This window comes from Papaver somniferum, chromosome 5 (assembly GCF_003573695.1).
Source record: "Papaver somniferum cultivar HN1 chromosome 5, ASM357369v1, whole genome shotgun sequence".
Lineage (NCBI taxonomy): Eukaryota > Viridiplantae > Streptophyta > Magnoliopsida > Ranunculales > Papaveraceae > Papaver > Papaver somniferum.
In genome coordinates, this window is record NC_039362.1 from 112,699,383 (window position 1) to 112,726,974 (window position 27,592).

Genomic DNA, 27,592 nt, shown 5'->3' on the forward strand with positions numbered 1-27,592 from the left:
CTAGATTAGGGACTCTCAGAAAAGTCGGTTTGACAATATGGGTACAAACCAAATCTAGGTTGGGTGGAAGGCCATCAGATTGTGACTTATGTAGGACGATAGGCACATCATTACTAATCACATCAACATCTCCTAAGTCTTCTACACGTGTCACAACATGCTCACAATCATCAAACAAATTGGCAAGATCACAATCAGAGTCATCAACATCATCAACAAATTTATTCTCATGCATCGGCAAATCAGGAGAAATATCACAATGTGACCTAGGTAGAGAATCAGACACATCAAATATATTTTCATGCATATTAGCATTAGTGTCTACAGAAGATTCAACTATTCCTATGTCATGCTCATCTTCGCAGAATAATTGTACGAATCCCATGTCAATATCAAAATCATATGAATTACAATGAGTATTAGAAAAAACAACATTCATGAAGGTCGAGGGCGAGAAGCCATATGTTATTGAACCAACAGGTTCCACAATATTTTCATGTTCTTCTAACATATCATCATAATCATAATCATCATCATGGTAGCATGCATATTGGTCCTCATTAACAGTGGTGGTGTCATTAGTCGATTCATGTTCCTCTAAATTAGGTTCATATTCAACATCATTTACATGAATGGGACTAGACACTTCATTAGGGACAACATACATTTCCTCATGAATTTCCTCCTTTTGTAGGTGAAGCAAAATCTGATCTAAATATGCATGAATTCGTGATGTAGATCTATCAAAGTTTTGCTTACTGAGTCTTAAAGCTTCTGTGGTGGAGTCTAAATTCATGGGAGTACAAAATTCTTCATGTTCAAATTGTGGTGAATGGTACATGTGTGCATGGTCATTAGGGTTTACAAAATATTGATCGCAACCCTCAAAGGATTGATTATGGTCCCAATGACTACCATTCTCACAATTTATGGGCATTTCATACCTTGGATTTTCTCTAGATTGCCTAAAATTATGCAAAATATGACAATTCTCAACAGGGTGGTCTAAACTACCACATGCGGGACATGCATAGATTTCAGGTTGCCTAAGAAAATTAGATGTGACAGATTCCTCATGTGATTGCATTTCTAAAGCTGCGATTCGAGCTTCTAATTGATCGATCAGTGATGATTGTGTGAGTGAGGCACTAGCAAAATGTTCATTTTCACGTTGTGGTGAATGATGCATGTGTGAATAGTTATTAGGGTTCATGTATTGAGGCTCGGGACTTTGAAAATGTCCATAATAATTCCTATAACTATTGACATCATGGTCTATGGGAGGTTCATAACGTGGAGTATGTCCATACGGAAGTTCTCTAAGGGATTTGTTGTATTCCCCAAATGTAGACCAAGATCTAGACATGATTTGGCTCAAAAGCTAAGTAACTATGTTACAAAGCCCAAAATTTGGTTTTTAATGAGTTTGGATTTTTGGGAAAAATTTGGTTTTTATGGGTAGGGGTGAGCATAAAAACCGGAACCGCGGATTTGACCCGTATCCGTCCGCAAAATTGCGGGTGAAAACCAATCCGCAAGAGTTATGGACCGGACACGGGTGCATTCTCAAATCCGCACGCGGTGCGGTTACGGTTGCGGTTGGGATTTGATAACCGCGGATTACCCGCACCGTAGGACATATAAGGAATTTAGTAAATGTATTAAGGATAATATGGGAAGTTGGAGTTTGATATATAAACATCTTTAGCTTTCGGTGAAACCTAATAGCATTAGTTTTTTTTTCGAGAGGAAGAGACCTAATAGTCTCAGAGGAAGAGACCTTCGATTCTTCTTCTTCTCTGAGTAAATTAGTTCTCTCATTCATCTTCTTCTCATCACAGTAAATATCCTTCTGATCTAAAGTCTCTCTTGCTACCAAATTAGTTGTTCTATCATTCTTCTTCTCTGAGCAGCATCAGCATCAGTAACTGTAAGTAGTTCTCTCATTTTCATTTCTTTTGACTTTCAATGATTATTATATGTTCTAGTGATGTTGATTTCGTTTTAATTGGTTTGGAATTTTCTTAGATGTCAAAATAATTTTGAGTATGTTTGATTTAGGGTTTTCTTAAATTAGTTTTTTCTTCCAGTTTAAAGATTTTGGGTGATTTGGTCGGTAAAGACCATCATCTCTGGTTGAAGTTTGACCATTATCAGTGCTGAAAATTAAACCAGTTGTGGGTGTGGATTGTCTAATTCATGTATGTTATTTATGAAACAAGGCAGATCCACGGATTGGAGAGAAGAATCTTCAGGAGAACAATATTTAAAATCCTTGGGTAGGTGGTGAAGCTTGTATTATCAGTGCTACAATTGTTTGGGTATGATGTTGCTATCTCTGCATTCTGTAACATATCTTCTTATTTGCATTTTGTAGCCATTCATCTGGTTGCATCTAATCATTTTGTAATCTGTAATTGTAGCTTATCTCTGTACATCTCAGTTTATCTGTTCCATGTGTTTAATTTGTTATATTCATTTAGCTGCACCCTGTGTTTCATACTCACTGTTTCCATGTAATATACATGTTAAGCATTCTCGCATAATAGTTAAATTCCTTTCAGTTTATCTGTTCATCTTGCATCTCTTTTTGTCCTCATATATTGCAGTTTTTGGATATGTATTTCTCAGAGAAAAGAGAGGATTTTAATCAACAATTCGATATTCTGAATTGGTGGAAGGTTAACTCTTCCAAGTATAAGATCTTGTCCATGATAGCTCGAGACGTGCTTGCTATGCAAGTATCAACAGTAGCTTCAGAATCATCTTTCTCCACGAGTGGTCGTGTTCTTAATGAGTTTCGAAGTTCCATGCTGCCAAAAACAGTCCAAGCACTGATCTGTGCTCGAAATTGGCTTCTAGATAAACCAATCAATCTCAAGGAGCTGATAGAAGCGGTTGAAAAAATTGACTTAGGTAAATCTCAAACCTTGGTTCCTTTGTTTTTGCATCTTTCTCTTTGTGATCAGCCTTGCACTAATTAAGTTGATTTCTCAAACCTTGCTATATTTTGATGTGATGCTACAACTTTGGGACCTATGGGGCATAACTTTTTGTGTGCAAATGTGACCTGATCAGTTCATTATAGGGTCTGCGGGCATAACTTTCTATTAGTCTCCTTGGAATTTGATTAGTCATAATCAATCTTAAAACTTTGGCTTGTTGTTCCTCAATGTCGATTGGGTCTGCGGTCTAGTTGTGATCAGCCCTTTTAAATGGTCTTTACTAACCAATGCTGATTGGTTTTTGTTTCTTCTTGTTTATTGTTGCCTTATATCTGCCTTATAGTGTTTACTGATTATCTATAACTCCTCATTTTACAGATGCGGCAGAAATCTTGCAGGAAATTCCAGACATATCTATCACGGATTGAATAAACTAGTACTCGAATCCAAGGTCTCTTTTTCAGTTTTTGGCATCAGAGATTCATATGGCTTGGCACCAGACTTGTTGCATTTGAATTAGTACTCTTTTGTGTTAGCTGTTAACTATCTTATGTCTATTGTTGCTTTTGAATTACTGAATTAGAACTCTTTTGTGTTAAAAAAACGTCTGTACTCTAGTTTGTAACTTTCTAGTTTCTATACTTCGTTTTTTTTTTTGATGATTCTTGTGATCAAATCCGCGGTTAATCCGCAACCGGCCCGCAAAATCCGCTGATCCGCAGAGGGCAAATCCGCGGATGATTGGGCCGGTCACGGTTTGAATTTCCAAATCCGCAACTTTGACGGTTTGGTTGCGGGTGACCCCTAATCCGCAACCGTCCGTCCGTTGATGCACCCCTATTTATGGGTAACATTTGGTTTTGTCGGGTTTGAAAAAGAAATTTGGTTTTTAATGGGTTTTAGAAAATTTGGACTTAATGGGAAAAGAAAACACTTTGGTTTATTGGGTTTTGAAAACTTTGGTTTTAGACTTTGAAGACAAAGCCCATTTGGGAGCTTTTGGTTTTGATGGGAGCAAATTTGGTTTTAAAGAGGTAGAAAAATTTGGTTTTTAATTGGGAGCAAAAATTTTGGTTTTAGTGTTGGGAGCAAGCCCACATTGGTGGGAGAAATTGCTTTGCCAAGGGAAGGTGAACTAAGCCCACAATGTGTATGCAAGCTGAAGCCCAATGTAGATTTTGAAATAGCCCAACTGTTACTTGTTTGGTCTGAGGCCCAGTTGGGCTTTCAAAAGTTCAGTTTTTTTTAATTTAAAACTACAGGCCCAAATCAATCTAACACCACAAGCCCACAAGCAATTAAACAAACAAGCCCACAAGTAATTAAGATTACAAGCCCAACAGAAAAATGGAAAAATTATTACAAGCCCACAAATTAAAAATGGAAGCCCACTGGTTGGGTTCTCTTAATGGGTTTAGGCTTACTTGCTTAAGCACAGCCCAGCTGTTCAGTTTGGTTACAAAAGCCCAGTTGGGCTTTGGATCATCCTAAGCTTTTGTTGAAGCCCAGTTGGGCTTGGCTTATGAATGGCAGCAGCACCACTTCAGGCCTAGCAGCAGGAGCAGATCAGCAGCAGCAGCAACAGCACAACAGCAGGCTTTGGGTCAGGTCACACAGCAACAGGTGCAGAAGGCAGCAGCAGGCAGCAACAGGGAAACTAATAGCCTCAGTTCCACCAGTTCACCAGCAACAGCAGAGGCAGCACAAGCAGGAGCACCACAACAGCTACAGCAGTAGTCTTGGCAGCAGCAGAGGCTGGCAGCAGCAACAGGAAAGAGGAAGAAAGTAGCAGCAAGTGGCAGGCCCAGCTGCAACTCAATCAGCAGCAACAGCAAGGGCTCAGCCAAGCAAAACAGAGTCACAACAGCACAGCAACAGGAGCACCTGGAAAGCTCAACAGAAGCTGTCAAGAACAGCAAGGGAAAATGATGCAAAGATGAAAAATTATGCAAAGATGAAAATGCAAGTTATGATGCACTAAATGCTTATACTAAGATGCAAAGACTTCACTACACGACACCAAGTCCGCGGCAGTACACCAAGTCCCCGGCAGTGCACGGCGCCAAAAACTTGGTAGGCTTTTAAAAGACCTACAAACTAATACCGCAAGTGCACGGTGTCGGTTGAAGCTAATGTGCAAATACGGGTCGATCCTCAGGGACAAGGTGGGTGTAAGTTGATGCTTCTAATGGTCTTTACTAACTGATTCTATGTGACAAAGTGACAGATAATGATTTTTCTGTTGTGTTGAAACACAACTGAGCTGTTTTGGTGTAACTGAAATAGTGACAGAAAGTAAAGGTAACAGTGGCAGTGGGAATGAAGGTGTGATTCTAGGGTTAAGATTTCCCTTTCACCTAGCTAGTTCACCTAGGTTAAATCCTTGTCCCTAATGGAAAAGAGGGTCTAGTTCAAGCTAGTCTCTTGGCCAGGGCAATTCATGTGGCAAGTTATCTAACCTAAAATCCTTAGATTAACCCCTAGCATTGCCTATCTGATTAAAGCATAAACAATCACAGGTCATTTAGGTTTCTAGGTCTCTAACTAATATGGCTGGTTAATCCCTTAGAGCTACCACTAACCCCTAGCATTAGTGGTCTTTTTACAGCACCACTAATCACAAGTCAGTGAGGCTTTTAGGAATTTAGCTAGCCTAGACTATTTTGAGTTCTACAAGAATCAACCTAAAGGCTAACCAACATGGCTTAAGGGTATTCTCACCCTAGTTGTGGATTTAGAACATGTTTAACATAATAAATATTTGAAATTGAAATTAACTGAATTATGAACTTGAATTGAAATTGAACAGAATTTAACAGTAGATTGAGAAGTGATAGTAGAGAGCACTGGCTAGTCCAGGCCTCTAATGGGTTGTGCTCTGGCTAATCCAGGCATACTTTCTACATCCCTAACACTTCCCTTTTATAGTATTACAAAATACCCAAATTTTCAGAAACCCTAAATTGGAAACCCTAATTTTTAAATTGGAAATTAAACTCACTGATTCTCTGAATTTGTCTCCCCTGTGCTCGACCCATGCTTCCTTCTCGTCCTCTCCTTCTTTTCCCATACTCTCTGATGCTCATGTCGACTGGTACTCAAACCCTAGATCTCTTAGATTTATCTCATAGGGTGAATGAGATAGAGGTGAGAGAGATAGAGTTTAGAGTGATGGGTCTTGGTTTCTGGGATGTCGGGTGAAGGTGGAAGTGGTAAAGCTCGAGGTGGAGGCAGAGAGCAGTTCTGCCATGGTCGGGGAAGAAGTTGCAGTGGGAGAAGAAGATGAAATTTGGGGAGAAGAGAGCTCGATGGATAATGAGATTAAGGTCTGTTTGTTTGGGGTGTAGGTGTTCGGTTGCTAGGGTGTGAAGCAGGGATAGAAAACTTTTACGAACAGCGAGTAAAGAGCGTTGGATGATCTCATATAGATTGAATCGAACGGATACGATGGAGAGGTATGTAGCGACCGTTGGATTATGAGATACAACAAAACTGACGGCTTCAGATGGAGTTAGGTACCATGGTGTTTGACAGGAGCTTCGGATTTTGATGCACAATGATAAGGCGGTCGTTGGATGATGAGATGGATCCAATCTGACGGCTCTCATGGAAATGGGTATGGATAATGGAAATGGATTTGGGTAAGGGTTTTGGGCCTTGGGTATGCCAAGCCCATATCTTATTTAAGAACAATTCTTCCTCTTCAAGACCACTTCTAATTGATCCGGCTCTTGCAAACATCATTCTTCGCTTCCTCCTAGCGGGAGTCTTTGCCGGTTCTTTTGCTCTTTTCGCTCCGTGAGATAACCAGGCTTTATTTAGTACCTAAAAATGCAAAATTAATTAAGAAAAGTATTTATTCTTGAAAACAACGAAAACACAGAATATGGGATAAAATATAGAATTAATGCACAAAAGATGAGTTAAATGCCAAGAAAAATATATAGAAATATGCACTTTTTAGCACTCATCAGTCTTCCATGTATTCAATCAATTTAGTTTCATTCTCAATCTCCATCTCTTCAACATTCTCATCATCGGAATCGGAATCTTCCCCCAAGAAGTCTAGTTCATTGTTGCAAATCCTAGGGTCTTCCACAGTCTCCGACGAAGGAATAATTGGGTTTACTTCTTGCAAATCAACCGGCCTAAAAACATTGTAATTTGGATATTCTTCATAACATTGATATGCATTTGAGTATGTTACACCGTTCATTACAATGGTTCGGTCATGCCAAGGCTCATCCTTTTGAATAGCTGAATGATCATTATTACGATCCGGAGCTGGAATAACTTCATCACTATTACAAAGGCTTTACAAAGGTTTCTCATCTTTCTCCATTTCCTCCTTCATTTGATTCATGTCCCTTCTTAAGTTGTTCATGCCCTCTTGAAGTTCTTGGAGTGATTGATCAACACTTTGTTGACGTTGCTCTAATCCTTCATAATATTTTTCTATTTGCACATGAAGATCTTTCATCATGGTACACATTTTTTCTACAACACCGGAAGAAATAAGATTAAAAGCATTACTATCCTCCCATCCTTGTGATTGGTCACTTACGTGCCCGTCATAAGGTTGTTGACATGTATAAGAATATCTGTAAGGTTCCGTGGGATATTGATCATAACCAAAATATTGGTTTTGATTATACCCATAGGATGGATGGTAGTTGTCATATGAATGAGATTGAAAACCATATTGATTACCACTATAATATGATGATTGGTTTTGTGCTCCGTGCATGTTATTTTCATAAGGAAACATGACGACTCACAAGAAAGAGAAAATCAAAACAAAAAATCTAAAAACAAAAATAAAAACAAGTTAAACAAATAACAAATCAATTAGCAACTGCTCCCAGGCAGCGGCGCCAAAAATTGATGTGGTTGTAAGTGCAACAAATTAATCAAGATATTTCCCACTAATTAACTGGTAATATAGCGGTAGTAAGAGATCGTTCCCAAAGAGAGCTGTGTGATTGATAGGTTACTTAAATTAGCCAAAACAAAGTAAATAACAAAAGGGGTTGGTTTTAAAGTAAATAAAAAGAAACAAATAAGAAAAGAGATGATCAAGGAATCCTTCGCCATTACCAAGCGATAGCTGGATTAGTATACTTATCTATCTTCGTTAGAACTATTCATCACCAACCGTAGGAAAGCAGCTAGATCAGTGTTATCCCCAAAGTTCCTTATGTAACCAGATACCGAAGAGCTCGCGTATCAAGTTTTATCCAATTGAACCACCAAGTAGTGGCGCACTCAAAGTGTAACCAATCGGAAGCTTTAAGTTATGTGAACTTAGGTTGATCCTAGCAGTTAGACTCTTAGCGCAAGGTCCACTTACTAGTGTTGTCTTCACACACGATTGCTCCACAGAATCCCTCTACGAGGTCTCACGTTCTCTACTTGTGTAAGGATTATTCAACAATTATACGGATATCCTAACCCTTTACTAGCAATAGAATGATCAATAGAATAATCCAATTGTACACTTGAACAATCTAGAAAATCAATCATAAACCCTAATCATAGTGAAAAAAAACGATGATGTGATTAAAACTCCGAACAAATTTATATAATTAATAAAGCTTCACGCTTAGAACATTGAATTCATCTTCAATCAACAAAAATTTAGCTTCTCATGATTACACAATTACCCGGTTTCCCCCTAAAGGGGTAAACCCTAAAATATGAGTGAATAACAAAAGTGTATTATGAGATGTAGAGATATATCTTCTTAGGTTAGGAAGTGTTTCTTTTATAGTCTTCAAGAAAAGTGCCCATGCATCAATCCCGGTCAAAATAGGTAGCCGCCACTTGCCTAAATCACCCCAAAAGCTCACGTCCAAGTCTGTGACCACAAACTGGCTGCATTAAGAAACCCGAGTAGCCAACTGGGGTCGTGTCTAATCCTAGTAGTCCAGTACATTTACCAAAATTGGCATGTCAGTCTTGCGAAACTGACAGTCTATTCTTCTTCTTTTGTAACGGCCAGGAAATCCCATACGTAAGTTTCCCTGTAACTTTTCTCAGTTGTTCGTTTATTCTACTACGTCTGGGACTTTCCAGACGTAACTTCTCCTGGATCTTTTACTTCCTTTCCTTTCCATTCCCTACGGCTTCTTTCACCAAGCTTAAGTTTCTTCTCGAACTTCATGCTCTCCGTTACCTATTCTCTGAAATGCGGACCCGAGCATGTTCTTCATGTCCAACACGAGCTCTTCCATTCTCAACTGCATCTTAATCACCGGAAGCAACGTATATCACCAGCCAACCATCACCGCTTCGTATCGATCATCAACAACATCATTATCGAGTTCCATCACCACGAACGCTCTACCGAGCATCTCTCCCTGTTCTGTTTCATTACTGCCAGCAACAGCTAGCCTCGCAGTCTCATCACCATTCCTGATCACCATTATCATTCCCAGTCACGAGCAAAACCACCAGAACTCTCGTCATTCCTGTCTCATCACCGTTGATAACAATCAATAACTCAAATGATTTCAAACTCCATCTCCACATTTCGCTGCCAAGGTTATACTATAGCTCGAACTGCATCACCAGCTGCCAATGGAAGCAACTCATTTCCTCCGTTGATCCTAACAGCAACAGCAAGACCAAACTCGAGTTATCCATCTCCTACTCTTGCCTGTCAGCATCATCATGAGCTCTTCCGCCGAATACCACTGCTAATGACTGCCAATGGCAGCAAACTCGTCTTCCCCATTGTCTTTTCATCACGAGCTACTTCCACAACAAACTTCTCTATCACCACGAGCTCTAAACTTCATGACCATTCTTGTTTGTCACCGTCGAGCTCTACAACTACATCGTTCTCTCATTGCTTCCATTACTGGCAAAGCAAACTCCCATATGTTCTCGACCTTACGTCTCTATCTGCCATCAACCCATAGTTGTTCCACAGATTCCATTAATCCATCGTCGTCCATGGAAGCATCCATTATTCCTTGAGCTGATCGTAAGGTGAAGTAGATGATGGTGACATCCCCTAGTAAAATAGTCGCGTGGATTTAGTAATCTCATTCAACTGTCAGTTTTACAAGACTGACAGTGCAGTTTTCTGCATCATCCTTGTTTCGCGCATAACTTCTTCATACGATATCAAATTGACCCCATTTTTCCGCCGTTGGCTTCGTCTTTTCGTCCTCTTCAAGGTGATAGCAAGGACTCCAAGGTTCAAACGCGTTCCACTTGGTATTTGGCCCTTCTCCACTTGTATCTAACTTCTTTTATTGCACAATTAAGTACAAATTCACTTCTTTTGGATGATTCACCTAGCAAAACATAAATAAGAGAAAACAAGAGTAATATACAAATAATTTGCAAGAAACTAAGCAATTACTAGCATGGATTCGACACTAAATATATACAAAATATGCACTTAACAGAAACGTGTACTCATGATATCCATTCCACTAACACATTCCCTAGGTTATCTATGTACCTTTTTTCTTCCAGTTGTTTTGGTTTTCTTAAGTTGTATTTTTTGTTTTAATGTAGATCGTCACTTTGTTAGTAACACATTCGTTGTATAACTATGTTATATTTTTCGGATAACACTCTCATGTAAACATTTGTGATTTGTGTCGTGTTTCCTTATAGGTTTGTTTTTTTTATTGATTTTAGTTTGAATGGTATATGGTTGTCTATATATTGGATGTGCACCAATGCACATTGGTAGTGTTACGACATCCTTTTCATCATAGTAGGTGTAAGTGTTGATCCAATGTATCGAAATAATTCGACAAATATATATTTAAGTCAATCCCAAACCATATCTATACATATAAACTCAACATGTAAATGGCAAGAACACGCTTTTAAACTATTGATAACAAATAAACATATTTCGTGCTATGTCAACTCAGACGCCTATTGAAGTTTAATCGCGTATTGGTTCAATACCAAAGCAATAAGGTGTTGGCATCATCACACCTTAATGAATACTAGAAACTTTAAAATACAGACCTTTTACGGATCTCACTCTAATTCAATAAGAAACAGGCAACTTAATCTATAGAAAAATTCTTTGTAGCAGGCTTCTCAACCAAATAGTATCTGTTGAAGCCCATACTGTAACAGGCTTTTTCAAGGAAATTCATAGTTGAACAAGATTTCTCATAACATTGAACGCCTTTTACTATACAAAATGTGCGTTCAACGGGTGAATAAGTAATTCTCCAAGAGAGAACCAGTTGATCTAAGGCAAACCCCAAATCAAAATTATATTAGGTATCAATCAGGTCAATGAAAATGGTCTCACCTCAGTGGTTGATATATTTGAACCACCGAAGCATGTGTGAAGCGTGATGTGTATTTTGGACAGATGGTGAGGCATGTACTTCGTTGTTAGAAGTCATTTATTTCTCTCATATTTCGAGGACCCATACACAATAACATCTTAAGATTGTATCAAGCTCCTGTACCGGATTTACATTGGTTACAAAAGATTTCTCCGCTTTATGGATGGCTTGTACCTCTCAATTCAGGAGGCATCAACACTGGTGTAGGTTCTCCTTTGCAGGAGTGGATAACACAAGGAAATCCAACCAAAGAGGTTTTGCCTTTTTCAACGCTAGATCAGAAGGCAACCCCACACCTTAGTGAGCGTTATAAACTAAGAAGTACTTGGATGATCGCACTAACCAAGACAATAAAGTATGTCACTTAACCTTGAACCACGGAAGCATGCAATCCCCTAGACGGATGTCAAGGCATGTATTCAGTTCTCATTTGCAGGAGTGAATCGATTACACAAGGAATTCTAATCCAAAGAGGAAATTCCTTTTTGAGCGACAGATTAAGAGGCAACATCACACCTTATAGAACACCAGGACTAAGAAGTACAGACCTTTACGGATATTACAATTACTGCATCGCTGCAATGCATCCGGCCACCTTGATGCTTGCTCCAGCTGGGAAAAAATAACCAGTGGAGTTCTTTTTCCACTTCCAAATGACTTTTTTGATCAATGACAATAGACATCTCTTGTTCTTATAGAGGTTAGGGTTACAAAAGATTTATCCGCTTGATGGATGGCTTCTACCATCAACACTAAATCACCCCTTCAGAATAATGGACAGGCTCACAAACTTAGGTTCTCTCCCAATCTTATTATCTGGTGTTTTCATGTTCTACTTCGAACCCCCCCCCCCCCCCCCATGAACTACATAAACAAACCAAAAAACAATATGATCGGTCTGCGGTATCACTTATCGCTTATATTTGTGATAATAACTTTGTTGTCCTATACAATAAAAGGACTTACGTGTCGTTATAATATTTGTTTTAACCCATACATCTCAGTATAGAGTTCCTTAGTTCGGCAATAGGAAATGACACTTCCATACGAGAACATTATTATAAAAACCCGTCCCTATCTGAACCATTTGTACAATTTTAAATCATTAATTGAAATATTATATGGAGAATTAACATTTAAGTCTACAAAATCAAACTAGTTTCCACCAAAAACCCTATCCAACATTTAGCAAAACATGATTATGGATTTCTCAAAATCCATAAAAAAAAAACAAGAGAAAAAGAAGAAAAGATACACCACGTCTCCGATTGTCTTCCTTTTTTCATGTCTCCCCTCTCTGCTCACTAACTCCTCCCTTGCTCTTTGTACGTCACCCCACTGGGACTCACCGACGACCCCCCATCTGTCTGTCTCCCGCTTCTTAAGACAGAAACAGTTCATGAGTCCATGGATCTTTTGGGTATCCATACTAGGTATGTGTACCTTGTAAAAAAAAGAGGAAGCATTCTTCCTACCTTGTAAAAAAAAAAGGAGGAAGTATTCTTCATATCTTGCAAAAAAAAAAAGAGGGGGAGGAACTATCTTTCATACCTGTAAAAAAAAGAGGGGAAGAGAAAGGAGGAAGCTTGTTAAAAAAAAAAAGTACTCATACACCATGCTAAGCAAGCCATTTCAGATAACCACAAAAACATTAACCTTAAAAAAATTCCCGAACCCCGCCTTCAAAGTCTAAACATTTAAAAAGATGAAAGAAAGTGGATATGAATGGAAGAAGAATGGGGAAGACATAAAAAGAGAAAAGCAAAGCGAAAGTTCCTAATTCCCTTATCCTTCCTACACGATTGGCTCGCTATCAGCATGCGACAATTGGTAATGTCTTCCTCAAAATCATGCATCATCAAAAGTGCTTCTTCACATTGAACACTCGCTAAAGCTAAAACATGGCGAGCCTCGCCGACCAACTTGTGAACATATTGCATGACATTTTCGAAAGCTCACGCCTTCTGCACGAGCCTGAGAGTGTCTTCATGTTCATCATAAATCTTGTGCGCCTGGTCGTGATGAATAATCGTATGAGTCTGCAACATACCCACTTTATCCTTTAACACTATCAAACGAGCCAATTCGTCCCGCATATCGGTTGAGGGCATCAGCGCAGATATTGCATCCATATTCAAAATATACTTGTGAATTCGCGGGCATACAGGAGACAATCCGATATAACGCGGTCTATATTAGGCACCATTGTAACATATTCTTCAAACAACTTAGCAACGTCAAAGCACGCAGTGATAGCGTCGTCCAACACGCGCTGGACCTCACGCGCTACTTTCCCAGACGCATGAGCCCTCTTAGTGATCATGTATGTCTCGTATTGTTCGTCGAATCTGGAGCGCATGTTATTTTTATTAGTTTCCCTCAACTCTCGGGGCATTTCTACCTCCGCATTCACGACTAGTAGACGTGCCAACTCATCCTGCTTATCCAGAGGAGTGACTAATGTAGGAACAGACGCCAGGGTTAACACATATCCATGGAGACGGTGCGCCATCTATCCCACGAATTTGTAAAAATAAAAAAACAAGCGATAAGAAGGATGGGATTAAAAGATTTGCAGAGGAAATGACAAGAGAAAATCACGAGTCACCTATTTATAGCTGAACCTGAGTAATAAATGGAATGGTAACCGCACACACTAACCAATGTATGCAATGATATGCAACCACCCCGATAAATGCATGACAAAATCCCGAAGCAATACAATCTGAGAAGGGAATAACCATGAATCAAAGGATCAAGAAGCCAAGGATGAGCCATTTCTATATCTATACCTCACTGACCTATTGGTAGATCGTCGCCATTTGGGCCATTGAGGAGCCAAATGGCATCTGGATGGGAAGATAAAGGCGATCCGAATATCCTCCTGGGGACTTGGAACCAGAAAACAAGAAGAGAAAGACCCAGGACGAAATGCAAGGTGACTATCGGGTAATTTAACAATTAACCCAATAGTCAGGGGACTAATATTGATATATGAAAATAGTTACCCCTTAGCAGCGCTAGGGAGTCCTCAAATGATAGGATAAGCCCATTAGGAAAATAAAAACTTGAGGACTAAGGCTCATGTCCAATAGGCATGTTTATGGAACAGAGGGGATAAAGAAGGGATCAATGAGAAACTATAGGTTATATTAGGAGGAATGGCATTATAGTAAATAAGAAGCCTTCAATGGCATGTGGCATGATGTCATGAGAAGAAGGAATTTTGGTAAAAGCCTATAAAAGGAGGAATATAGTACAATGGAAAGCAAGTTCTCTCTCTTTTTCTTAGTATTGTAGGAAAAGACGTAATCATTGTTGTGACTAGGACGTGTAGGACCTATATCATCTTTACCTCTCAACATGTACCAAAGTCGTTGCCTAACTATGCTACGCCGGTACATGTACTGCTGCTCCGGACCTATAATAGTTATGCCAGTACATGAACTGGTATGTATACTGTCATGTATCCAGATTTACAATAGTTTTATATCTCTTTAATAATCAAATTAAAACATTCCCGAATAACGTCAATGACACATATCACTGATACAGGCTGTTTTCAAATGATTAACTTGAATCATGATTTAGGTCATAAACAATAAATTGTTCTTAACCAAATTCATCAAGTTTTGAACAAATGTTCTTAAGCTTAGTCATTCATATTCCGAGAATAATTAACAAGATAAACTTGACTCAAAAATTCTATTATGCATGTTAAAGCGAACTTAGTCATGCGACTTAGTCTCATAGATATAAAGTTGAAAACTTGAGTAATAGGTTGGTTCACTCTTCACTTGCCTTTTGTCGATGAAGTTCTCCAAATGTCTTCAGTTGATCTCCGCCTTCAAATGGTAGAAGGCAGTGATGTATGGTACTCAACTAAATACTTCTATCCTTATCCGAGACTTGACTAAATATAGACTAGAAATCAAGATATAATTTTGATCAACTAAATTTGACAACACGCTTGAGATAACAACAATTGTGAGTTCGACCGAGCAATGCTCTAACAACACCTGATCCTTTACATATTCATTTCCAAACCCATGACCCACTTTTATCATTTATATGATGACGTGGAATGTGGTTTGGAAGGTTTTGTGTTTTTAAAACCTAAAATTCCTTTACATATGTTTCATTTTTTTGTTTTGTTTTGTTTTTTTTTCTAATTTTATATTGACCATATAAGGGAGTTGGCTTAGTTATATATCACATTTCATCGGGTAGACACCTTTAGAAAGAAAAAAATTCCACCAAAACGTCCGTTGAATGACATCTATTTTGTCGGTTATTTTTTTTGAAATGATTAAGTATATTTACTATGATTGAAGCTCCCTTAAAGATTTATAGAGCTCAGAAGAGAATTAAATGGTGCCTCCCTAATAGATCCAGATCGACCCCCTTTTAACCTATAACATTTTCCTTTTATAAGGAAACTGGATACAAGATGATTACAATAATATCATGACCTTAATAAGTAGAATCCAAGGTGTTGTTATAGTTTATGTCGCTGTAGTATAATAACTTGCTTTGGTCTGGTTACGAGATGTAGATTATTTATACTTATATTAGTAACATTCCTATGTATATGTATTTTGATAATGCACTATTCCAAAGCCAAATATATCCTATAAGCTTCGACCGGATGGTCGAGACTCATCAACGGCGGTTGAAATTGGTGCCTCATATATCTCGGTAGACGTACTTTTACGTCCATTAAGGAAGCTCGGAAAACCGAGAAGATGCTCGAGATGCTATCTATTCACCGAAGTTGAGCGAATCATTTTGGTCTAAATATTAGAGATGGAAAAAAATTTAGTTGCTGGTGATGCCCTTTGTTGTTTTGTTGTTGCAAACGTCCAACAATGTACATATAAAGAGGAAGAGCAATGTGCATTGTACACCACATGGACCGAAGGATGCAGGGACAAATGGGGTCTGCCGACCCACTTGATTCTAAAATCCTACTAATATAGGTTTATGATTTTTGTAATCTACATGTCTTATGAGGTTAACGTGTTTTATAAAATTGAAAATTTATTTTTAATGGGATCACAATTATGAAACTCATGTAAAATCAATAAAAATACATCAAATGTATGACATAAAAATAAAAAACGATCTAAATTACTATATCTAATTTAACTAACTGTCGGGATTCATGAACAAAATGTTTTGACAAATCATTTTAACAAATCCTATAAAGCGTTAGATTTTATGTATCCAATGGTTTGCATCGTCGTTTATGTGACAACTTAACTAAAAACCGGACAGGCTTAGGCCGTATACGAACCAGTATATACGAACTTTTACCATATGAATTTACCCCTACTTGGAAAAAGATTTGGCTCTGTCACTGGTATACTGGTAGGGTGTACCAATTGTTTATTCTTTTTCACTGGTAGGCATTTTTCGTAACTAGACAAAACACATGGTCGCGTTTGGATACAAATCTGTTTCTGACTTCTGCTTTTCCAGAAGTAGAAGTCAGAAGCAAAAACATTTTGCTTCACAAAAAATTAACTTTTCTGCTTCTGAAAGTCATTCTGAAATTATTTACCCAAACTAGCTTCTGACTCTTTTGCTTTCATAAATCAAAAAACAACTTTAACGCGCTATAACACTCTAGGCCATGGTTACTTGGTTTTATTAGTTGATAATTTTAGTAGGTGGGAACTTGTATCCCTTAATTTTTAGTACTACGTAAATCCTAAGAATACATGGGAACTTGTTTCATCGAAAATAAAGGGATTAGGTACTTGTTAGTGTTGGAAGAATTTAGAATTAAGGATCTTCATCTTGTTTACGTTTTCTTGGTGTTAATCATCTATTTGACCAGCAAAATCAAAATAAAATACTACTATAGTTACAGTTAATTAGAAAATCATGATCTTTAAGTTTAACATACTATTTGCGTATAAATTAGAGGCATAGTTGGCGACTTTTCCTTGGTCACCCTTCTGTAATTTTCAATATTAAATTGTAGTTAGATCCTAGGTGATTAAATTAGAGAGGGGAAATGCATTCCACATGGCGTGGTTGGTAAAAAAAATCTCCTGCTCCTTACTAACCCCTTCCCTAGCTTTTATACTAGTCCGTAAGCAGATAGAGACAGTACTTACATATTGTTAAACCAATCACACTCATGTAAAAATATCATAAATATTGAATGTAATTTTTAATTAAAATACTCTACAACCTGTGTGTATTTTGTGACACCATTTTTAGGAAAAGAGAAAATGCCTCAGAATTCCGAGCAGTATTCAGTCGGCAGTTTATATACAATGGGGTTATCTTAGTTTTCTCTAATCTGGCTCCATCACCGACTATTTATTTTATGGTTATTAGTAGGAGAAAAGCTAACTTACTGCATGTGGTCAATTGCCCTGCGCCAGCCCACCAGTCCACTCCATTTTGGTTCACCATTAGATTTGAGCGTGTTCTATTTTTATTTTTGCACCCATGCCCATTACCAACTCTTTGAGACTACGGGGTAGATGACTTGTCAATCAATTCATGTTAGCTACGTCTACCAGAATTTTGGTATACCTGTCCTGTGGTTCAAATTCAATATAGCGGTTGAGTTCCAAAAACACGATACTCGTTGGGCTCACATGACAATAATTGAGAGAGTAAAAAAACATTCCAGAAGAAGAAGACACCAATATTATATCGACAGTCAACTGCTCGATTATCAAGCACACCCTTTTTAGGTTTATTTAGGTTTTAAACTTTCAACATGCTAAAAGAAGAAAATTTCGCCCTGGATTGGTTTCCTAGTCAGATTCATGTAAATGCTGTACAATGCAATCTTTTTGTGACCTTGTTGTATGCAACTACGTCAATAAAATCTGACTCAGGCTGAGCGGACTCTTCGATTGGAAAAGACTAACAAGTCAGACGACTCAGAAGTTGGAGTCAGACTGTCTGCCTCAAAAACAACAAATACCGACCTGCTTAGTGTAAGCAGTGAATGTGTGAGACCCTATAGGCCCGCTTATTTCGTGTATCATTATTCTTTGATATCTTTTGACATCACACATAAAAGACGCTTCCTCTCACTCATAGAGAAAACAAATTGCTAACCAGAAAAAAGAAAAAAAAATCATGCAACAACTAAATAATAAATATAAGAAGAAAACTTCTCTCTATCTCTACCGTCTCCTCCCGAAACTACTGGGGGAGAGAGATCCATAGAATCTAGTTTCCTCTATTGTTTGAAGATATTCGAATTTTACTAGGATTCTCGTAGAAAACTTGTTCACTTCCACCTCTGATTCAAACCTGTACACAAGCATTGCTGAAATCGATTCTTAAACAGTAATCTCTCTCTGTGTGGTGGTGAATTTTGATTTGTAAGTATCAAACACCACTTATTCTCTTTGGTTAGCTACTAAATTATCAGATTCATTATCATCTTATTAGTTTGTTGATGAAGCAATTCAATTATGCCTTTGTATGTCTCTAATTTATATGTAATAATAATAATCAGTTTTTTTTTTTAGATAATTTCATAGTATTTAAGTTTTCGGTTTTTTGTCCCTCTGAATTTCCCATCAAAGCATTCTTTCCCTGAAATAATGAACGGTTCATAGTTAGAAATTTGCTTTCTCCAGGTCAATGTATATTTAGGTTTATAGCTAACTTGGTGATTTTGGTTACAGGAAGCAGTGAATTTTGTGAGCAACTTTGTATAGTCATGGATATGATGCCAACAAACGCCACTGATTATTTGTTAAACTGGGTATTCGCCACAAATACACCTGATTATGTGACAAACTTGAAGTTAGCTATAACACCAAATGCCACTACTGTTTATGTGACAAATTGGATGTTGCCTACCGCAACAAACACACTTGCTTATTGGTTAAACTGGAGGTTTTTGCTATGTGCAATAGTTGTTTTGACGCCTATGGTCTTCGCGGCTTATCTTATATGGAGGTATGAAGGATCTAAAGATACAGATGACGAGGAAGAAGATGAAAATGTTACAAAGGGAACTTTATATGCGGATGACGCTTGGAGGCCATGCCTGAAACAAATTCACCCTGCTTGTCTTCTAGCTTTTCGAGTGTTTGCATTTGGTACTCTTCTGACATTTCTCGTCTGGAATATCATTATTGGTGGTGCTGGCATATTTTTGTATTACACTCAGTAAGTCAATTCCTTCTCTTGCACTCATCCCACTCTTCACTAAGAGAAACTTATAATAGTGTTGGTCTTATAATTGCAGTGAATTTTGTTTTTGGAACCTAAATTCATTTGTTATGAACAATGTTTATAATACCTAGGTTGCTCCCGTATCTCTTTACTGCAGTTCTAGGATACTAGGATACTCTCAACCATTTAAGACTTAAGGGTTCGATATCATCAATCAAAATACAATCAAATACTCCTTTTTGATAAGAGATGTCTTAGTGGATAGGTTTACTAGAGCTGTGTCTGTCAATATTATAATTGTCAACTTATTAACAATGTTGGTTTCATCTTATTGGATGTGGACAGATGGACGTTTGCTTCAGTCATCATTTATTTTGGGGTATGCTTCTCTAACAATATTAGCTTCTATTCAAACGTCTCCAGTTTTGTATCCTCTTGTCCTGTTTCAATGTTACTTTTTCCGTGCGTATATGTACTTCATTTGTTCATGCATTTTCTGTTATTCTTTGTTTGGTCAGCTGTTTCGCTGAAGAAAAACTTTCATATAGGTAATAAAAAAAAATTGTCTTGTTTTCTTTTGCCCCGTTGCTTCGTTTTGTAGCTCGGTTCCTTGTTCTCCATATATGGATGCTACCAATATTGCACTGGAGCTGTTGGTGATCATGTGATGTTAGATAAAGATAGAGGCGCATATGTGGCTCCGATGCCCGAGGAAAATGGAAATCAAGGCAACATAAGCAAAAGCTGGGTTCCAGAACAACATTATGTTCGCAAAACTGCAGGCACTTGGGGTTACATTTTCCAAACTATTTTCCAGGTAACCTTTGCCCTGATTACCATTAGCTGATTGTGTTCCAGGGTACTTGGATTTGTGACCGAAGCTTAAAATCCATAGAAGTGTCTTCCGTAAGATAGTAATTTAGTCTCATTTGTCTCCTTCATATTTTTCCTATCTAGCACTTAACAAGATTATTTGGTTTCATAAACAGATGAACGCAGGTGCTGTGATTCTTACCGACTCTGTCTATTGGCTGGTTCTCTATCCACTTCTTTCTCACTTACCTCAGTATCACTACAAACCTACTCTTGTGAGTATCCGAACTTTTTACTTCAGTCTGTTATTTCTTTCCTAAATTCAAATTGTGTAAGCTCTTCAATATATATATGAAGATCAAGAATAACTTATTATTAACACCCTTTTGGAGAGATACATTGTACTATGCTGTCTGCTGCATCTGATGTTTGGCTTTTGTTTTATGATAACACGCTTTTTTTCTTTTCCTTCAAGCTAGGCTTAGCAATTCTTCAAGCATATGTTTCTTACTTTGTGCTTTTTATTTGTTTCACAGATTGTGATTGTTATGCACTCACTAAATGCGGTTTTCCTACTGGTAGATACAATTTTGAATTGCTCGGTAAGATGCAATTTGTCTGTGGTTGTATAGCCTTTTTTTTTCTTTATAGATTGTTATATTCATGATACAAAATATCTCCATGTCAGCAATTTCCCTGGTTTCGAATCGCATACTTCACATTGTGGACGGGAATATTTGTCATTTTTCAATGGATCATTCATGCCTGTGTTTCAATTTGGTAAACTTCTGATGCTTTCTCTCATTATCCTCCATTAGGAAATATCTTCTCGGTGTTTTTGTAATGGTAGTTCTTTTTGATACAGGTGGCCATATCCGTTTCTTGACTTATCATCGTCATATGCTCCACTATGGTACATCACATTTTGATATATTTAAAAGAGATTAACCGGAATAGATTGAGATTTTTTTAGTGTTCAACTTTCAGGCATTAACATATCTTTGCATTGTTGGGATACTCTCAGGTACTTGGGAGTGGCAGTGATGCATCTTCCTTGCTACTTCTTTTTTGTGCTAATAACAAAGCTGAAGCATTCTCTATTGTCGAAATGGTTTCCAAACTCGTACCAGTGTATGGCATCATAAAATAGGAAAACCGGCTCAATGTCATATGGCTGAAGGTTATCATTGTCCGGCAAATTTATTCACTTAGCGAATAGGCGTCAAATTGATTCCTGCAACAAGGAGATAATGGCTTTGAACGGCATTGAGGATCGCCGCACCATCTGTTTCGATTATGTCCTTGAGATACATTACTGTCGATATGGAACACATTGATGTATTGCTTGAAAGGCAACAGAAAATAGAGGAAAAAATAGAACCAAAAATGAAAAAAGAACAAAAAAAGGAAAGATTTTTTGTTAGACGTACACACAAGCATGTATCATTAAACAGATATATTCACCAAGAAAAAAAGAAAAAAAAAGGAGAGGTTAAACAGATATACATTCACTTCATTCCCTATTCTGTTTTCTCTGGAAGGGGGATTGAGTGCGTTTTTAACAAAATCACCATCATTGTGGTTGATGTAAAGGTAGTTGCACGCCAAGCATTGTGTTCTACTATTATTTTGGAGCACTTGTTAGCAGCTTGTTGGCTTTGTCGACCTACATAACTCTCCCACCATGGCTGAAGAATTACCACCATTGCAAACTGATGAACATTGTCATTTCATACACGTACTGCAAAAAATAGTGGCTCACACCCAATTTCCGAAGCAAAAAATAGCCAAAAGAACAAAAAATGAATACAAAACTCGACATGATGACATGTCTGATTATACAATCTTATTTCTGTAAATACACACAACAAGGTGTAATATGAATAAATTCACACCTTTTGTTTTGCAAGATTTCCTATCCTTTCACAGAAAACAAACTGCACAACTAATACATATTACAAAATGATCATAGAGAAGTACTTGGTAAAGAATCCATAAGAATTATAGGCCTGCTCTTTTTGTGTCCCCAAATTTTGTCGGATGTTGTTCTTGAAAACAAACTGGAAAGAAAGCCAACTGGTGTATCTGAATCTGGTGCCCTTGCTGTGGCATCACGAGACCTGTCCATCTCGATGTTGGTCTGAAACTTTAGCTGGTCCATGGAACATGTGGTTTTGGTTGACGTAGCACCACAAAGACACCCGTCAAGCTTTTTGAAGCAGGGTTTGTGGAAAACGGACTCACAAGAGGCACATCTATCTACTTCACTTTCCTGTGTACAAGAAATTAAACATAGTAAAAAAGAAGGATGTTAATTGAGAAGAAGCTAAGCAACAGATTAACAGATTGACTAGTTAATGATGTCTTGTGATGGCAAATGATGATTTAAGCTAGTAACTGATCCACACTGATATTGAGCTACGAGACCATGTAGACTGGTTGCACAATCTACTGCAGGATTTTTCCTGATAGGATCCGGCGATCTAAACGCCTAACTAGTACAGCTCGGAGGCATAGTTCTAGTTTATTACCCATTGAATCCACAGAAAATGCTCACCTGGAAAGGAAAAATGAGGGAAGATGTGTCTTCACAAGCTTGTCGTGCACCACAAGGAACACCGGTATCACAACAAATAAGGCATTGCTGAGTAATGTGCTGAAGCATTTTGCTTGAAACTGTCTCTACCATGAATGGAAGTACTGCAATAAGAGTGTCATACACAGTAAGCTAACATCACATACTCATACGTGGATTCATGAAAGCATGAAAAGATCCATTTAGTTTGAGAATGTCCATGTACAGAAAATAAATCACCATATCTGAAAATTAAAATTAAATATACTCCTTAATTATATTTTATTTAGTTTGAGAGTGTTCATGAATGAAGTAACACTTTATTTGACCACTAACTGTAGCTCAACTTAGTTATTTGATCCTTTAATGGGTGCTCATAGAGCAGATTATCATATCTAGTTACCTGCAAATGCACCTTTTGAGAGATCAACAAGATCTCGAAGAGCAAAAAAATCATTTCCCTCAAGAAGATATCTGCGAGAACCCATCCCTTTATGGACAGTCCGTCGGAAAGGGCAGCGAAGATATGGAAACATTGCCCCTATTTTCTTTCTGATACCCATGATATGGAGCAAGGTCGGGACCTTTGAGAATAAAAAAGGATTAACTGCACTTACACAGAGCATGGGCTACATGAAAAAGAAAACTGGTAAGAACTAGTTTCAAGTCCCATCACTAGGGTTGGCCCGAAACATGAAAAAGGATTAACTGCACTTAACAGGCATGAGCTGAATTAAGCATAATCAAAAACCATAAAAAGCTAGTTTCAAGTCCCATCACTAGGGTTGGCCCGAAACAAAACAGTGGAACATAAGAGGTAATGTGTTCTTGTTGGCCACTAGGTGATTTCCTTAAAAAGTTATATACCCGGCATGTGTGGGCAGAGAAAGACTGCACGAGTTCCAGGTCAATGCACGGATGAGATTGGCTTTCAAAGAAACAAGCTATATCCATTCCTTTCTTAATTGAACATCCCATTTGTCATGGTTAGGGGTTGAACACAAATTACCTGCTCATAGATGGAATCCAAAAATGACTTAGCCAGTTGAGATACCGGGTATAAAGTAAAGTCCCAATGATGCAAGACTCTTGCCGGCAAGACAGCAGTGTCATTTGTATGGCATGAAGTGCAAAACAACTGGCCAGTGTATTCGCAAAGTCGAGGCTTGCCCCATCCTAAAGTCTCAACAAATTCCCACATTAGAGTCTTCCCAGTATTGAAGTGCTTGTGACATCCTGCACAAGTATTACGCTGTGCTTCTACCAGTTGCTTAATGGACTTGGGAGGCTGGATTTTAACAAGATGTGATATGGTCTTCCCAAGATTCGTGTAATCCTCAGCGGCTGCTCCTTTGCTAAATTCTGAAGTTGGTGGAGGCACCAGTGCATTTAGCATGGAGGAACTGGAATCAGCCTTTTGAGGGGATAAAAACCAAATAAGAGAAGTTGGGGTGTTGTAAAGAGAAGAATAGTGCAAAACAGACCGTAGACACTCTTGAATAAGAGCAGTTCTCTCACTCACAACACCTGGAGAAGCATTTCCAAAAATCTTTCTGGATTCTTGTTCAACCCGAGACCAGGGAGAAGGAAGAGTCAGACCGTGGTCCGCAAACAATCTTTTCAGATGACGATAGAGAGTATAAAAATCACGATATCTGCGTTCAACTTCCCATTGGTCATTGCCACTCCAAACTCTAAGTTTATAGACTGTGTACTCCTTCACACCAACAATCCTTTCTCCAAGTGAGACATCTCCCTTTTTTTGCTTAGCACCGACAACTTCAACACCCTCAATTTTTGTTGGGTCTTGGATTAATGGGTAAGCATCATCAGTTCCAGAAGTGGAAGCAGTAGAGCTTCCATCTCTGATCTGAATCTGCTGAGAAAAAGATAATTTATTCCCCTTCACAAATCTAGCTCTGTGAGACTCGCTTGAGTCAAGTAAAATCTCCTCCATTTCAAGGACGATCTCGTCATACGACTCATCTGATCTCGGATGTTCTACCTGCAAATTAATCAGATACTCAGGATCAAAAGACACGGAGCTTAAGTATACAATAGAACTTGAATACCTCAACGATGCCGCAATGGATAGAGGGCCCTCATCATTGTTATATACAACCATTCAGAAGGAAAGAAGGTGGATTCCTACTAGTGGGAAACAACTAACTGACCTTAATAGGTGCGAGATGGTTATTCCGGAGGTCCAGAGGCCCAGGAGAATTCTTCCTTAGTCTCTTTAAATCTATTCCCTGAGAATCCTCAGGCAATGCGGTGAGCCCTTTTGCCATAGGATCTTCAAAAGGTCTCTCTTTTCCCTGAGGTATTTCATTAGAAGACGAACAAAGCTGGTTTACTGCAATATCAGAAAGAGGGTCTAACTGAACTGCAGGCTTCCCCGACGATAGATTTACTGACATCTCATCTTCATTAAGGCCTGAGACTTTCTCATTACTCGCACAATGAAAATCACTTTCCGCTGCACGGAGCGAGTTGCTTAAGTTCATATTCGACTGCTTATTAAGTACAGAAGGGCACTTATCTACAGTAACGTCACCGATAGAATAGTTCTCTTGATTCTCAATTGATTCACCAGTACCATGGATTTGACCACTGTTGCCAGAGATGTCCCTAGCACTTCCTTTTTGCTCTGACCCTACAAAAGATAGATTACCATCTTTGGACAAAAGATTCAAATTCTCGAGTTTTTTATTGATTTCCAATTGCTCATTTTGCTGGTCTTGAGGTTTATCCCACAACGATGAAACTAGACCATCCTCGGTTTCTTGTTCAAAGTCATCCCAGTCTTCTGAACCGAAAGCCACAGACGAATTCATAAGCAACGGATTTCGATTATCTATTTTGGCTGCTTGACTATACTGTAGTTTTCTACTTTCGTACAAATCAACCGCATTTTCATCATCTGTACCATAGCCGAACATTGAGCCATCATCATCTGAATGTTCACCTTTTGACGAGGTTCCTTCTTCCTCATCTGGCCCTCTCTCCGCTTCTCTTCCATCTACTAAACTATCAGATACTGAATTTAATCTATCGGACGAACCAATGTTACAGTCACTTTTTTCAGTGCAATCCTCTTCACATGCAGCCAAATTCAAAGAGGAATTACTTGACCTAGGTGAAGAATGGGACACAGCCCCATTTTCTTCTACACCAGCAACCTCCTCTACCTTCGAATAATCATTGGCAATGGTTTGAAACAAATCAGACCCACTATACGCTAACCCGTCACCTCCATCCTTATCATAAAAGTCCTTTCCGGATGAAGTACCTGTGTCCAAAATTCTTCGAGAGTCCATTACATTCTTAACCTTCAACTTTTGCAAACACTGTGATCCATTATTCCTCAACTGCGCCCTCTCTTCATCTATAGAAATCCCATTAGCAACATCAATATCTCCTGAATTCCTTCTAAACCTAGCACCCCCAACATCATCAAATTTTAAATTCTTAAAATAACCAAAATCAGAATCTAAAAAATCATTACAAGTACCCAAAGAACTACACATACTTGAAGTACCATCCATAAGTGAATTAGCACTACAATACTTCTCAAATTCCGATTCATCATACGAATTGTACTCCGATGAAACATTATCATGATCCCCACCACCACCATCCAATATCTGATCTTGTTTCCATAAACGATATTCATTAAAAGGATCTCGAGAGGCGACGTTAGAGATACTATTCTCTCCAGTCCCCTCTCCATTAATCATTTGATTCTTACTCCCAAACAACACACACAAATAAAAATCCAATCCTTGATCCAAAATTGGAATTTTAGTGAATTTCAATGGATCCCCACATCTTAATTTATCATCCTACACTCAAATTACAAGTACCCAACAACCAAATTTTGAAATAACAAAGAGAAACAGGATTCTATTGGAACTCACCTTCTTCTTCTTCTTCTGAGGGGGATCTTTAAAGAGAGAAGGTATAAGGGGAATTCTCACTTTTCCAGTTGTTGACGATGCTGTGTATTAAACATGGTGGTGCAGTCTTTTAGTTTTGAAATGGAGACAAAAAAACATATATAAGAGATGATGATGAGACATCATGGGGAGAGACGGACAAGATTGATCCTCCCGTTCACTGATTCACATATACACTTGGTGCACCACTCTTTTCTCTTCTTTTTTGCGACTTACGGTTGTTGGTCTGTTGTGTTTTTGGGGTACGGACATCTGGGTTTGAATCTGACTTGTCTAGGCATCGTTTATAAAAGTGCTTTTCCACCGTGGGCTGTTGTGCTGAAGCAGTTGAATGTTCATAAAATATGACAGTGGGTATTTAAACGAGATTTCTATGGCCTTCCATAAACTTTTAATTCGTGTGATTCCCAGAGATTCTTTAAAATCCAGAGATTTTTAGTTATTTTCCGAGAGTTTTTAAAGGAAGGTTATTATTGGGGCGTCACACTCCAATAGAGGGGCTTTATTTGAATTCTTAATGTCCAAAAAACTGGTTGTGGGATATCCTAACACATTTACAAAATGTCTAGATTACCCTTTAACTAGAAGTGATTTTACGTCCAGGTTTGGATTAATTCCAACCGTAGAATTTTATTTGTATGTAATTTTACGTCCAGGTTTGGATTAGTTCCAACCGTAGAAGCTCATTTTACGTCCAGGTTTCTTTTAATTCCAAGCGTAGAAGTGATTTTGCGTCCAGGTTTGGATTATTTCCAACCGTAGAAGTGATTTTACGTCCAGGTTTGGATTAATTCCAACCGTAGA

The 27,592-nt window shown here is 38.2% G+C and overlaps 2 protein-coding genes across 2 annotated transcripts; one reads left to right on the forward strand and one right to left on the reverse strand.

The window, feature by feature from the left end:
• Window positions 1-18,350: 18,350 nt before the first annotated feature.
• On the forward strand, window positions 18,351-21,755 carry LOC113282446. Its single transcript, XM_026531449.1, has 9 exons — window positions 18,351-18,636; window positions 18,946-19,435; window positions 19,787-19,820; window positions 20,043-20,258; window positions 20,431-20,529; window positions 20,791-20,856; window positions 20,943-21,034; window positions 21,120-21,167; window positions 21,279-21,755. The coding sequence occupies exons 2-9, from the start codon at window positions 18,981-18,983 to the stop codon at window positions 21,397-21,399; spliced, it is 1,131 nt and encodes a 376-aa protein (XP_026387234.1). The 5' UTR covers window positions 18,351-18,636; window positions 18,946-18,980; the 3' UTR covers window positions 21,400-21,755.
• A 283-nt stretch (window positions 21,756-22,038) lies between these two features.
• LOC113282445 lies at window positions 22,039-27,001 on the reverse strand. The gene is made up of 5 exons (XM_026531448.1): window positions 25,004-27,001; window positions 23,839-24,834; window positions 23,233-23,458; window positions 22,812-22,954; window positions 22,039-22,526 (listed from the first exon to the last, which is right to left on the reverse strand). The coding sequence occupies exons 1-5, from the start codon at window positions 26,567-26,569 to the stop codon at window positions 22,221-22,223; spliced, it is 3,237 nt and encodes a 1,078-aa protein (XP_026387233.1). The 5' UTR covers window positions 26,570-27,001; the 3' UTR covers window positions 22,039-22,220.
• Window positions 27,002-27,592: the final 591 nt, after the last annotated feature.